Source organism: Poecile atricapillus, chromosome Z, assembly GCF_030490865.1.
Source record: "Poecile atricapillus isolate bPoeAtr1 chromosome Z, bPoeAtr1.hap1, whole genome shotgun sequence".
Lineage (NCBI taxonomy): Eukaryota > Metazoa > Chordata > Aves > Passeriformes > Paridae > Poecile > Poecile atricapillus.
In genome coordinates this window covers 30227416-30240910 of record NC_081289.1, presented here as the reverse complement: position 1 = coordinate 30240910, position 13495 = coordinate 30227416, and the positions used below count along the sequence as shown (strand labels likewise).

Below are 13495 nucleotides of genomic sequence, written 5' to 3'. Positions count from 1 at the left end.
TCTTTCTTTGTTACATACACAGCATAGTTAATGAGCACATGCACAGTAGTTCTGTTTTCTAAATGCCAGATTCACTGTGCTTGCACAAGAGTGTTTCCTATGAGTAATAAGTCCAGCACTTTTTGGAAGAAGAGCTTTATCGCTCTTATAACACCACTCACAGACAGGATGTGCTCACAGCCTGCTCAAATCCTGCTTCTTGTCTAGTTCTGCAAAGCACCCAAGAAAAGAGGCTGGCTGCCTGCACATCACTGCTATTCCCAAACCTGCTTTGTGCTGAGACTTCTCTGTGCAGGAAGAACAAGCTGCTTTAAGAATAACTCTGAAGCCAGGAGAAGGCTGCTTCAGCTAACATCTTACTTCCATCTGTCAAATGAGCGTATGTGTTCCCATTATATGCCAGGAGAAGGAGCCATGCACTGAGCATCCCACACAAAACCAATCCTTTTTCTTAGATAAATTCTGAGATAAGCTGGGATAATTGCCTTTTTTTTAAAAAAAAAACCTTTTAAGGAACCCACTGAGGAGTCACTTGCACATAGGTTTGGGATGCTGAAATAGCTGGACAATACTCCTTAGGTTTTCTGTGTAACTTAAGTGTGACTAAAATTTTATGTCACGACTCTTACTACTTTCTTAGTCAACATACACTGCACGCAATTCTTTTCTCAGTATTTTTTCTCTCAAGGTATTTTCATCTTCAGTATCTTTTTATATGTTATCTCTGCTTTTCAACATATCTGAACTTTTTTTTCTAACAGAGCATGTAAAATCCTCCAACAAAAATTCATTGATTTCATTTTTTCATACAAAAATCTTAAATGTAATATTAAACTCTGCTATAAAATTTAAGACTGATGTCATCTATAAAATACTTCCATTTCAATAATTAATTTTGCAGATGATATTTCTACCAGACTCTCTTAACCTTACATTATTAAAATAGGCCATAAATTGCTCTAGTTAATATTAAGGTGAAACTTAAGTAACTTAAATTATGTTGGTACAAGACAAGAATTAGGGCCACAAACTCTAATCCAACAAAAATAAAGAGTATTTTGGAAAGAAGCATTCTATCTATCTCAAAGGTTTCAACCCTACCTACCTACTGGTGAATATACAATTTTTCCCTCTTATGAAATGTTCTTCTCAAATACAGAATATAACGGGAAAACATTTTGAGAAATCCAGGTAAACATGCCTTTTAATACAGTTAAACACCACATAAGAAACTACAATGATGAATTAGTCTATATTTGGCCAAAATGTGGGTATTTAAAACCACTTCAAGCTCTAGGCAATTGTTCCTAATCAGGATATTAGTGTTTGACATCTAGAAATTCATCACTCTTTAGGAAGACAGCAATTATGAGTAAAAAATTTTACCTACTAAATACCTGTTGCATTTCCAGGCTGCAGAGATGAATATGTATCAGAATAACAAAAAGAGCTTTTAAAGAGGTATTTTAAAACCTTGACAACAGTTTTGTTGCTTGAGTTTTACCTTCCAGACTTATTAAGTGCTGCCTGAGGCTTTAAGGAGATGTTTGATAGGTGTTTTTTAAAGCACTTAACTTCCACCTCTAAATATGAGCTAAAAACTATCTCAGGACAGGAAACATTATTAGTAAAACTAAAAATAACACCCTCAGCAATGCCATTAAGTAAAAAATGCATGGAGTCATCGGGATTTAAATTAAATGAGGAAGAGAAAAGAGGTACATGTTCAAAACAAACAAACAAACAGAATTTTTATTTAATGAGATTCAAATTAGTGAGACTCCAATTACGGTTTGAGGTCTTAATATATTTAGATGGTATGCACTATTTTGAATGCAGGATGACAGAGCTGAACTTATCAACACACAATGAGATATACAGCAATGTTTCATGGTTTGTTGCAGGATGTGAAAGTGTTTTATGTCTTTAGCAAGCTGTTGTGAATACAACATGGGTGTGTTAGATAAAATTAGATAAAACTTCCCGTGATCCTAATTTTTGGGCTCTATAACCTGTCTTGAAAAGAACTCAGTTTATATAGGAAATAATGTGTTTTTACTATGTAAGCTTTCTTACAATGCTGAGTCATTTATGTGGAGAAACATGACGCACAGCTTCAGCTTGCAGCTTTGTTTTGGTGTAACATCTTTGCAGCAAAGACATGTTAAAAGCATGGTCCTTAGGGACTGCCTTTTTAGCTCAACAGGGAAGGAGCTAAAAACTATCTCATTCATGCTTCGAGCTTCAAGCCATCCTGTGTTACTTAATTATCTTTGGTTCAGAATTTATCTGAGTAACTGCATAACCATCCTGTTCGCAACTGGTTTTCAGGAGTACCTCTAGGTCTCGATTGTGTCTCTCATCAAGCAGATTTTAAAAGGACTGCAATTGTAGTTTTATAACAGAATCTGCTCTCAGCATTAGGAAACTCTCCAAAAGCAGACAATATTAGCAATGTTTTCATAAACACCAGCCAATGAGTGCAGATAGCACTATCATGATGATATATTAACAATTGATTCATTAATTTTGAAGAATGTAAACAAGACTACATGAAAGCTTATCTTTCTAAGAAGCAAGAAAAACAGAATAAACATAAAATACCATCAGCTATGAGCTCAGATAAAGACTACAAAATTTTTGCTTGAATAATAGTATTGCTGAGAAATTAATAAATTAATATATCAAACTTTAATATCTTTCATAATTCATCAACTGCTACTTCTAATACCTTAATTCTTGTACCATCTATCTCATTTGTCTAATATGGTACATAGAAAATTATTATTTTTAATGATTTTTGGTGCTTCTGTGTGCAGACTCACATTGTAGTATATATGGATTGACTAACACTCTCAGATTCAGAAACTACTTCACAACTTCTGATTTTCCCATACCAAAGAAACTCTTGTGCTCTTTTACAAGTCATCCATCCAGGAAGCCTTGATGCATCAAAAAGCCTTTTCCAACAAGGTCTGCTTCATGATCTAAACTGAAAAACCCTTTAATAACTCTAGTCATTCTCCAGTATTATGAAACATCAAGTGGACTAATCTCTACTTACCTCGATTATTTCCCACATGCTGCTACCAGAACATTCAGTGCACTTTACACTTGATTTTATTCCTGCCTTAGTATTTTGCACAAAGTATCAGCATCACATGTGACAGCCTTCGAAGCCCTACTGGTGCTCACTATTCATCATTCACTTATAAAATTTTCCAGATTAAAGTAGTAATCTTCCATGCTAAGTCCACCATGTCTTGTTTGGAAAGGTAGTAGAAGCCTCCTTCTACTGGAAGGAGTATGGAATGGAAGTAGAAGTGATAAATTCTGGTATGCAGAATATTCTACCACCGATTTTAAAATCTAGAGTTTAAATTGGCTAGCACTAAAAATGATTGGGAAAATGGCTGTAAGTCTTTCTGTCTGCAGCTGAGAAGCAATTCATATACACAGCAGAAAATGAAATATGCAACCTGCAGGAAGTCTCTGTATCTCACACAAAAGCCAACTATTAGGAAAACAATCTTTCCTCTAATGCTTTTGAGTACTTATATAAAGGGCAAAGTATTTCCAGGGCAACTGCTATGTTAAGACAGGCATTCTGGGATTCATGGACAGCCTTATTTACACATATGTAATGTCAATCTATAAATAGTCTGAAAGGCCAGAAGTAACTCAAATACACTCTAAACAGCCATCATGTCAAATCACTGATTCTTTTGTCAACCACATCTATATGAAGGGAGTCCATCATTATTTTATGCCATATTTGCATATGCAAAAAATGTGTCTACAAAACCAGTGTAGTTATATCTATCTCCATTTGAAAAAGTGTTTTAAATAATGTGAATACTGCAGGGGTTAGTTCCCTCACTTGTATAATAACAGAAGGTATACCTTTGGGAGAAGCTGGATTGCTTGGAGTATTCTCTGTCGGTGCCCAGAGTTAAGGATTCCTATTTCCAAGAGATCCTGGTCCTCCATCACGTTGCTTCCCTAAAAATGAGGAAAAAAGGTGAAATAAAATTGAAAAACTTAACAGATGCCCTCAATAGCCTGAAAAAGGCCTTTCTGTCACATTTGAAAGAGAACACTTGGCTTAACTTATAGCATCTGACAAAAATAATAAAATAGTGGTTGCATTAATTTCCACAATAACAAAATATGGTGGAAGGTGCTTGAACCCATGGACTATTGCAACACTGCTGGCAGCACAGTGGAGAAATTGTACCTCTCACTCAAGCCAAATACCAGATGTGAACACTCTTTCATTTGGAACCAAGGACTTGACTACAAAATTGTTCAGGAACTCTCAATTTTTTCAATTCACCTCCTACCTCACCTAGCTATTTATGATGTTCATTTTTCTCTGGACTGGGAAAAGAACCCAACACAGAATAAGATGAGGAGAGTGGATGAGGATAAAATTATTTGTTTATTGATAGTAAAATGATGAAGAACGGGACAGGTATCAACAAATTGTGCAGTCCCCATCCCCCTAAATTTAACTGAACCAGTTCAATCCTAACTTGTCACTGCTTTTATCTTTCTGCTTGTGGGCAGGTCAAATAGTTCAAAACATTCAAATAGCTGAAAAAGACCATCTGTTCAAACAATATACAAAACAACTGGCAAGAAAAGTTCATTATATAAACCTCCACAATTCAAACATCTCTTCTTAGGAGTTGTTAGCAGTAGGAGCTACACAAATAGGACAATACAATTCGTAAATTCAAGGAGTCTGACATCACCCAGTAAGTTCAGCATTTGAAGGTCAATTTTCTAAAAAGCTGGCAGTGACTATTGTAGGAATCTTTGGAGGTACAATAGTGGCTCAAAAGGGGAACTGCAGATGGATCAAGTCAGGATTGCTGGCAATCTTGTATTCTTTTTTGATCTCATCATTTCATAAAATAAGTCAGCTTTTAAAAAAGGTATTTAATTTTTAAAAAGTTTCTATTACAGTTGAAAACAAAACCTGAAAAAACAGAAGACCTGTCCTGATCTCTTAGCCCTGTTGGAGTCTCATGACACTAATTGGCTAGAAGCAAGAATTCTTACTTGTGCTCATCTAATTTGATCATGAAAAAGGCTTTATGTGAGCAAATCTCTACCTTTCCATTTGGGGCTTGCTGCTTTTGACTTAGCACAGCTCTTAAGAAGTGGCAAAATGAAAAGCAAATAGGCACGTAAGACAACATGCTTAAATGCTTTGCTGAGTCAGGGCTTAATAAAGGATATGACTTCTTTCTGAATATAAAATCTTCTGTCCCAAAGCATCATGGATTTCTTTCAAAAATCACCCTGAAATATGGAAGGCTTCACTCTGTTCAGCTGCTAAATCTTCAGTGTGTTCAGATGGACTGATTAGTTCACAGGTGCACCCCTGAGGACTCTCAAGTTCCTCTCCACAGAGTACCCTGCAAAATCTAGGTGAGGTCTTCTTAAGAGAATCGAGGAAACCTTTCAAAGCTATTCTATTGTACACTATATTTTACAGTAATTGTTATGATTTAAGGCTACAAGTCTGCAAATCATACCCTGAAACAATTGGTGTGCAGCATGCAGAACAGGGCAGGCAGAAACCTTAGCTCTACAAGGAGAGCTGTGCAATGATGCCAGATTAAATAGATCACCCGGTATAAGTGTGCACGCAGCACGGGCTGTGCAAACAGTGAGAGTGATTAGGTGGGGGTAATACCCCCTTCATCTCCCTGGTAAACACATAAAAATTATAATTTCCTCTTTCTGCTTTTCTCTTTTAGGTAACCAAAAGGAGGCTGTAAACTTACAGCGAAAACTCTTGAAAAAAGCCATCCATTTTGGGCTGGATTCTCCAGTGGCTGGAAATAGCTAGCATGAATGGATTTAAGGAAACTGAGCCAACTGAGGATCCAGTCCAAAACAAAGGCTATGCATTTCCATTCATTTTAATAAATGCATCTATTTTGTTTGCAGCTACTGCTTTCACTTCATTATTTAACAGTTTTTTAGATTTCACCTTCATTACTGCATGATGTTTACACATAATCACAGTGTAGTCATCGCTGTTTACTGATGCCAGTAACCTTGACATCAGCTTCAAATATTACAATGTTTAAAACTCAATTAAATTAACAGGCACAGGAAAAATATTTGCACATAGTTGCTGCATCACAGAGAAAGCATTATTTTATTAATTCTTTGCTATTGTTTTTTCCTTAAGTATTATTTAATGTATTTTTTAAAGTATATCAAGGTTACAAAAGCAAATATTTAAAACTAAGGAAAGCCTGGAATTCATGTTGCCTCCTTATTCCCAGTTTAATAATTGCCTTTGAATGAGCTCAGGTTTTAGAGCTTTGCAGTGTCAATGTTAAATGTCAACAGCAGCAGACACTCATTCCTCCTGTAAAACTGGTTTTATTGTCTTCTGCCATGGAGCTAAAACAACTTTTCATCTTTCCATAACAGCAAACCAGGAAATTTAGATACTCAGTATAATCCACTACTGCTTAGCACAGAGGCATAAACTCATAGTTTATGAAACTATGTAGTAGAAAGCTGCTGTTTCATTTGCAGAAATACCTGCAAAATGAAAGAGCCTATCCCTCACAGTCCTACCTCCCTAGTATCCGCTCACATTGCCCTCTTAATCCTATTTCCTGATTTTTTTTTTTTTTACCTGATTATTCCTCTTGTGCTCCTCCAGTCCCTTTCCATAGGCTCCTACACAGAGAGTGAAGAAAACCTAACTTCCTTCTGCTGCAGAGTAGCTACAAGGGGAGAAACTCTGATCTTAGCTTCCATCTATTATAAGCTGGGCCAAATGTAACCTCAATTAACTTTACAGAGATGACATGGTAAATGTAATTAAAATGAATATGAATGCAAGACTGTCTTGTCACATTATTTCATCCTTAAAAATAGTTGAGCTACATTAGTTGAAATAGTCACCAAAAAGAAATTATCCTAATAGACACCTAGAGAATTTGAGCCCAAAGATTTATGTTTTATATGCTTACATGCAAAACCGCTTCTTACAACAGGAAATATGGGGCCGCAATCTTTGCTGAGCTTATTATGCTTTCTGTAATGAAAATATAAAAGACTTTGTGATACTTTAGTTTCTTAAGTCTATAGGAAAACTTAGTTGGAATGAAAACTTCTTGGAATTAAAGCCATAAAAAAACATCAAAATTGTTTATACAAGGACAGATTCAGATCTATTTCACTTCAGTTTACAGTGTTGAAATTCCTGTCTTATTAATGCATAATATTCTAATGAACTGGAAAGATCCTGCTTCTGAGTTCCAGTAAGACAAGAGTGTATCTGAAACCCTCCACCCCCAGATTTGTGGTTCTGCACAACTCCTAGGATTATCTTTTTCCCTGTAAACACACACAGGAAGCTAATCTCCTGAGCAAGAAGGCAGTGGTTTCACAGAACAGTTGGGCTCAAAAACGAAGGAGAAACTGCATGTGGGAGACTAAAGGCATATGAAAAACAACATAATTTTAAAAACCCAGAAATTCTGCCAAGTTCTGAGATAGTTCCTATAAATGACTTCAGAACAAAATGCATAATGATACATTATAAGATAAAGATGTCACTGGTATTTATTTGGGTTGTTTAATATAAAATCACCTCTGGAATTATCCACTAAATACAGTCTTTCCCAAAAATTCTGGATCAGACCTAGGCACCCATATGCATTCTACCTCCTGCAGGAACAAAAGAGCTCTGAAGATTTGTGCCCAAAGATTATAAAATACAGTGACTGAAGAACATATTAGAATGGCAGACATCACTATATGTTTCACATTCCTCCTTTTGTACCTATGTTTTTAATCTTCCTTCACATATTTTCTGTGCTGGAGAGCTATAATGAAAAATTCTAATGTCTGGTTGTGTCACCTAAGTAAAATGGTACAGAAGCTTTAAAATAGCTAGCGGATGTATTACTAGACCTATCTGGAAATTCAGCCCCTGAAGTTGGAAGAGATGACCTTTGGGGAACAAAAAAACTGACTAAAAAAAGGAGAAAGAGCAAATCAACTTTGAATTTAAAGCCTTCTTTCTATCCTGCAAAGGAAAAAGACTCACATAAGAAATAGAAGATTTGGAGACTTTTGGCTTTAGGCTGGAAATGCCAACTTTACCAGTTCTTTCAGTGTTCATCTGTGGCAGCAGAGGAGGAAAAGTAGTAAATCTGGTACCTAAAGCTGTTGTTCAACAGATGGAGTCAAAGTCATTTGCCATGAAGCCATTATTGAGACCAAGGTTAGCTGTAGATACCAAGTGCTAGTGGGGGTAACAACAACTTCTGGTAATACTTTATGCGTCTGATGTACTGGAAGCTGGTTTGACAAAGAACAGGATTGATGTGGGTAAGGAAAGGATGACTTCTGATGTAAGTACAGGGTTGAGGGGGCAGCAGAGGTGCTTGCATCACTCCCAATGTGAAGGGAGCATTTCCTTTGCCCTCTCCCAGCCATCCATGTAGTAATCTGCTGCATCATAAACATAATGAGATCAGAAGAGACTGAGGAGCTGGTGCAGGTGGCATCCAGCACGCAGCAGTGGGCAGGATCGTGTGCATGTGTATGACAGACAATGTCTGGTGGGTGTTTGAAGTGCCTTGCCAATGTCTCCACCAGAGTGTACCGCACCGAGCTTCACAGTTGATGAACTGAGACCTGGCACTGCAGGAGCACAGCTGAGGGATTTCAGTGGAGTGGGGCAACAGGCCTCATACTTCGGCTTACAGAGCTGCTGGAAATATGGCCTGGAACAGAAAAGAAAATCTGCTGGGTTGTACACTTAGCTGGAGTATCCAAGAGTACCATTACTCCTGTTAGTGAGATAAGAGAGGTGGGAACAGGGCTGGAGTAGATGGGAATGTTCTTCCATTATACATGATTGGAGACTGAAATCAGAGAGAGAAAACTGACATCAACAGCACCAAAGAGCTCTATTCTTCCTTACTTTCTGCCATCCCAAATGCATAACTGGTGAGGAAGGGAGCAGATATCTGGTACCAATGGAAATAAGGACTGTTACAAAACACATCCTCAACAGCTCACTTAAACAAGCCTTCTCAGCCGGAATTGCTCTGTTTCTCACCCATCTAACTCTAATATCCTTCCAAACTTGAAATAGTGGATAAACTGTCCTCTGGCTGGGAACAAATGAAAGACATCTCCCAATGTAATAAAGAACACACTGAATAACCAAGACTTTTTCATAATCTAAATCATATGCCAAAAGGTTTTTTCAAACACAACACAGTCTTCCCACAAGATAAAAGAATTTGTTTCTTAGAGACTTGCAAGAAAGGACTAGAGAAATGTAGCTTTCAGTAATAAGCAGTGCTTCTTATTAGTGCGAGAATTTCAGGCAATGTGTCACATATTTAATTTCCAGACTAGAACTGGCAAATGACCAGAATTTAGCAAGCTTCATTATAAGTGAAAAGGTTGCCTCTCACTAGTATTTCCACTGTTAACATGAAAACAAGATCTGTAAGAATGATTACTGAATTAAATGCCCAACTTGTACTTTCAGGTCAGAAAGATTTATCAGATTCCTTAAGATACTGCAGATATTATTTCATCTAAAAACCTGACAATATTTTGTTAAAAAAGTCCCCTGCAGAAGCAAGGAATTTTGTCTTGGGAGAAAGAGATTGATTATAAAATATGTTAGGAAGAAAGGACCAAGCAGACTGAAAAATATTCATTTGATATCATTCTTCCAAAATTTATTTAGTGTAAAGCTACTGATGCTCATTCTCAACCCCACCTTGCTCTATTTCCAGTCTTTACATTTATGGCTTACATAGCAATTAAAAAACCCACAAAACCAAGGAAAACTGAGTTTTCCATGTCTATGCCATTTAGTCAGGAAGTAATAAAAAACTAAATAATAATAAAATAAAAAAATAATAAAAATGTTAACTAAATAAAAGGCCATTTCACTCATAGATAAGGGTGGGATGATAGCACTTCTATGTACAGAAAAAGTGGTGATATGAGCCAGGGCCAGTTTAAAATGGAGTCCCTACAGATCTCAGGCCCACATGACTTAAGCTTTAAAGATCTCTCTCTGTTTCACATTCAGCTCTTCCAGAAATGAACCTGAGGCAACCAGTGCCATCAAAAGCTTTTCAAATATTGACATCCAAATGATCATTTAGTCAAAGACCTTTCACACAACAGGAATAGTTAATTAAAGTGTAGTGGTAATTAAACAACATGGATAGCTGGGACAAGGATCCTTGTAAGAAGAATTTCTGCTATTTTTATCCCTCCTCCTTGTATCACTGATTCATTACAACCAACACAATTGTCACATGCAAATTAGCTGCACAGATAAGGTGGCAATTGAAAAAATTACCTCTGATGTCACACTTGGCCCACTTAATTACTAATGCTGTGGACCCAACTCTGTCTACCTATTTAGTCATAACAATTCAATAATATAATTATTAATACTTACCTAAATTACATCTTAATGTCTTGAATGTATATTGTGAAGATAATTTCACTTCATTTGAGTAATGAAAATTCCAGAGAGTCTTTATTGTACCATTATTCAGATTACTTGCTATAAATGCTTCTGAGCTTGGATGCTAAATTTCTCAAAGGACCCACTTTAAAAATCAATATTACTAGGAGCTAATTATCATACTTCTAAAGTCTTAGAAAAATATTCCTTTCTCCAATAAGTGTATAAGGCTGTGGAGTGCAGAAAGGGACAAAGATAATATTTTCAGACTTACCAAAAATGTTGAATACCTTCTCTGTATGTAATATGGAGTTTTAACCAGCCAACACTAGTGGTATTGTAACAAATAAGGAGGTGATAATAAAATAACAAAGTAACTTTTGTAATAAAATTTGGTGTTTCTTGCTGCCAGACAACATGCCTTCTCTAAGAGCAAATTAAACCCGACAAATCTGGTGACCTTCTGCAATGTGGTTACAGCACTGGTGGATAAGGGAGGGACAACTGATGTCCTCTACCTGGATTGTGCAAAGCATCTGACACTGTCTCACACATCCTTGTCTCTAAGCTGAGGAGGCATGGCCTTGACAGATGCACCTCTCGGTGGGTAAAGAATTGGCTGGATGGTTGCATTCAAAGAATTGTTGTCAGTGGCTTGATGTCCAAGTGGAGAGCACGGACTAATGGTGTTCTCAGGGATTAGTGCTGGGACTGGCACTGTTTAACATCTTTGTCAGCAAAGGGATGCCATCCAGATGAACCTTGATAGGCTTGGGAGGTGGGCTCATTTGAACCTCATGAAGTTCAACAAGGCCTCGGACAAGACCCTGAATGTGGGTCAGGGAAATCCCAAGCACTAATACAGGCTGGGCAGAGAATGGATTGAGAGCAGCCCTGAGGAGAAGGGTTTGACATGACCAGGCAATGCACACTCACAGCCCATAAAGCCAGCCTTATCCTGGGCTGAATCTAAAGAATTGTGGCCATCAGGTCAAGGGAGGTGATTCTGCCCTTCTACTCTGCTGTTGTGAGATCCCACCTGGAGTGTTGCATCCAGCTCTGAAGCCCTCCGCACAAGAGTGACACAAACGTCTAGTCCAGAGGAGGGTCATGAATATGATCACAGAGCTGGAATATCTCTTCTATTAAAGCAGGCTGAGACAGTTAGGGTTGTTCAGCCTGGAGAAGAACTATGTAATCTTACAGGTCCCTTCCAATCCAACCTATTTTATAAGTCTACAATTCTGTAATTCTATGATTCTATGAAATGCAAAAACTCAGTTTACCTCCCAGAGTATCCTACACAAGTATTTCCTTACCCATATTTTTATCAACTGTAGTTATGTGTTTTAAAATGTAAGCCACCCAAATCACCCCAGAGAGCACAAAATGCAGAGTCAAAGATATGAAAATTCCGGGCAGGATCCACATCTTAAAAATAGGTTATAGCCAGAAGGGGCCTGTCAAATAGCAGAAAGGAAAACATGCCCAACAAAATACATAAGCTTTCACACACTTACACCCTAAAGTTATGACTGACATCTTCAAGCACTTGTTCACCTCCTGCCTGCAATTGACTGGTGGCTTTGCCTGTGGGCTGCCTGGTGTTCAAGCTCCCAGTTCAGAGCAGACAGAGCAGCTAGGAAACCATGTCAGTCCTTTGTGGGAGCCTAGAAAGCAGGCCCTCCTCTGAAATGCCATCAGGGCTTGATCTGGTAGGAAGTCTAAGAGCATGCCCAAGGCAGAAACAGGAGCACAACATGAACTGGCTGCTGTTCTTTCTTAAAATGTGTCAAAAGGAGGAAGAATGGCTTTATCTTTCTTATAGAACAGCCCACCTGTTAGAGAATTCATGCAGAAGGTGGGAGATAAGATTGACCTGTCTTTCTCATGCTCAAACTTCCTAAAAACAGAGGAAACTATGCAAGAACTATTAGGAAAGGGATATCTGGAGTTGAGGAGGAATTGCTCATTGGTCCTGCTGAAACTAAATTGCTGTGAGGTTTAGTCAGTAAGTCGGAAAGAATATTATCCATTAGACCAGTGACAGCTGGTTGTGGTAAATCAATCTTCTTTTGCTGTTTCTAGAAATGTTTCTGGTTTATATCTAGTGACTGCCAAAAAATAAAAGCAGAAAAAAAGCTAAAAATGCATGACTTTCTCTCATCCGAGTATCCTAATTTCTAAGCTACAGGCTTATGCTTGTGTTTCAATTTGAAAGAGCAATGAAGCAGATGTCCTTACCCAAAGGGTTGACTCACATGTCAAGATCCAGGGTGCAGGACAGAAAATCCAGCTTCCAAGTAGTGTCTAATGCAGGGATGCAAGTGGAGGCAAAGCCTTCAGACATAATTCCTGCTTCGGAGCAGCTCTTCTTAGCATTGCACACCCTTTTTCTGCATGCCTTTCTCTTCCTGTTAAGTTATGTAGGGTCTTGTTTGCCTAATTCAGTAGTAGGCATCCTGCTCCCAGAAACAGGAGCTCTACAGCCAGACATCATGATGCTCACAAATCGCTGCTACTCACTGTGGTTTTATTATGGTCTTGGAGGCCTAACTTGGCTGTATTTTTAGTCCACCCTGTGTCCTGCAGAATGAAGGCATTTCCTAACTGTCAGGTGCCCAAATAATTTTCAGGACTTAGCTGCTAATAACTGGAGGTTGTCTCCTGGTTTGTTTAGTATTACTAAATATAATAAAATACAAAGCATCTCCCAAAAATGAGAAATACTAGAAAATCAATGGTGTTTTCTACACACCACTGATTTGTTATGCTTAAATGTATTTTGAAGTCTACCATGTTGCTTTTGATATGCAGCTGTGCAGCAAGGGTAAAAGGTAAGAGACATTGTGAAATTATAAGAAACTGGAATATACTACTTTTCTCTAGCTAAATATCTGCATATTTCATTTGCCTGCCAAATATAGTTGTTATATTGAGAATCATTTTAACATATACTTACAGATTTTATTTGCTAAGGCAAGCACTAAGGATAGCAGG

General features: G+C 37.6%; 1 protein-coding gene across 15 annotated transcripts in view; it reads right to left on the bottom strand.

Moving 5' to 3' along the window:
- The window catches only part of LOC131573653 (ankyrin repeat and sterile alpha motif domain-containing protein 1B-like), a 409781-nt gene that overhangs the window by 160162 nt on the left and 236124 nt on the right, over positions 1–13495 (bottom strand). For all 15 annotated transcript variants that reach the window (XM_058827806.1, XM_058827807.1, XM_058827808.1 and 12 more), the window contains one exon: positions 3904–4002. In XM_058827806.1, the coding sequence (XP_058683789.1) occupies positions 3904–4002 (99 nt within the window). The remainder of the gene's footprint in view (positions 1–3903; positions 4003–13495) is intronic.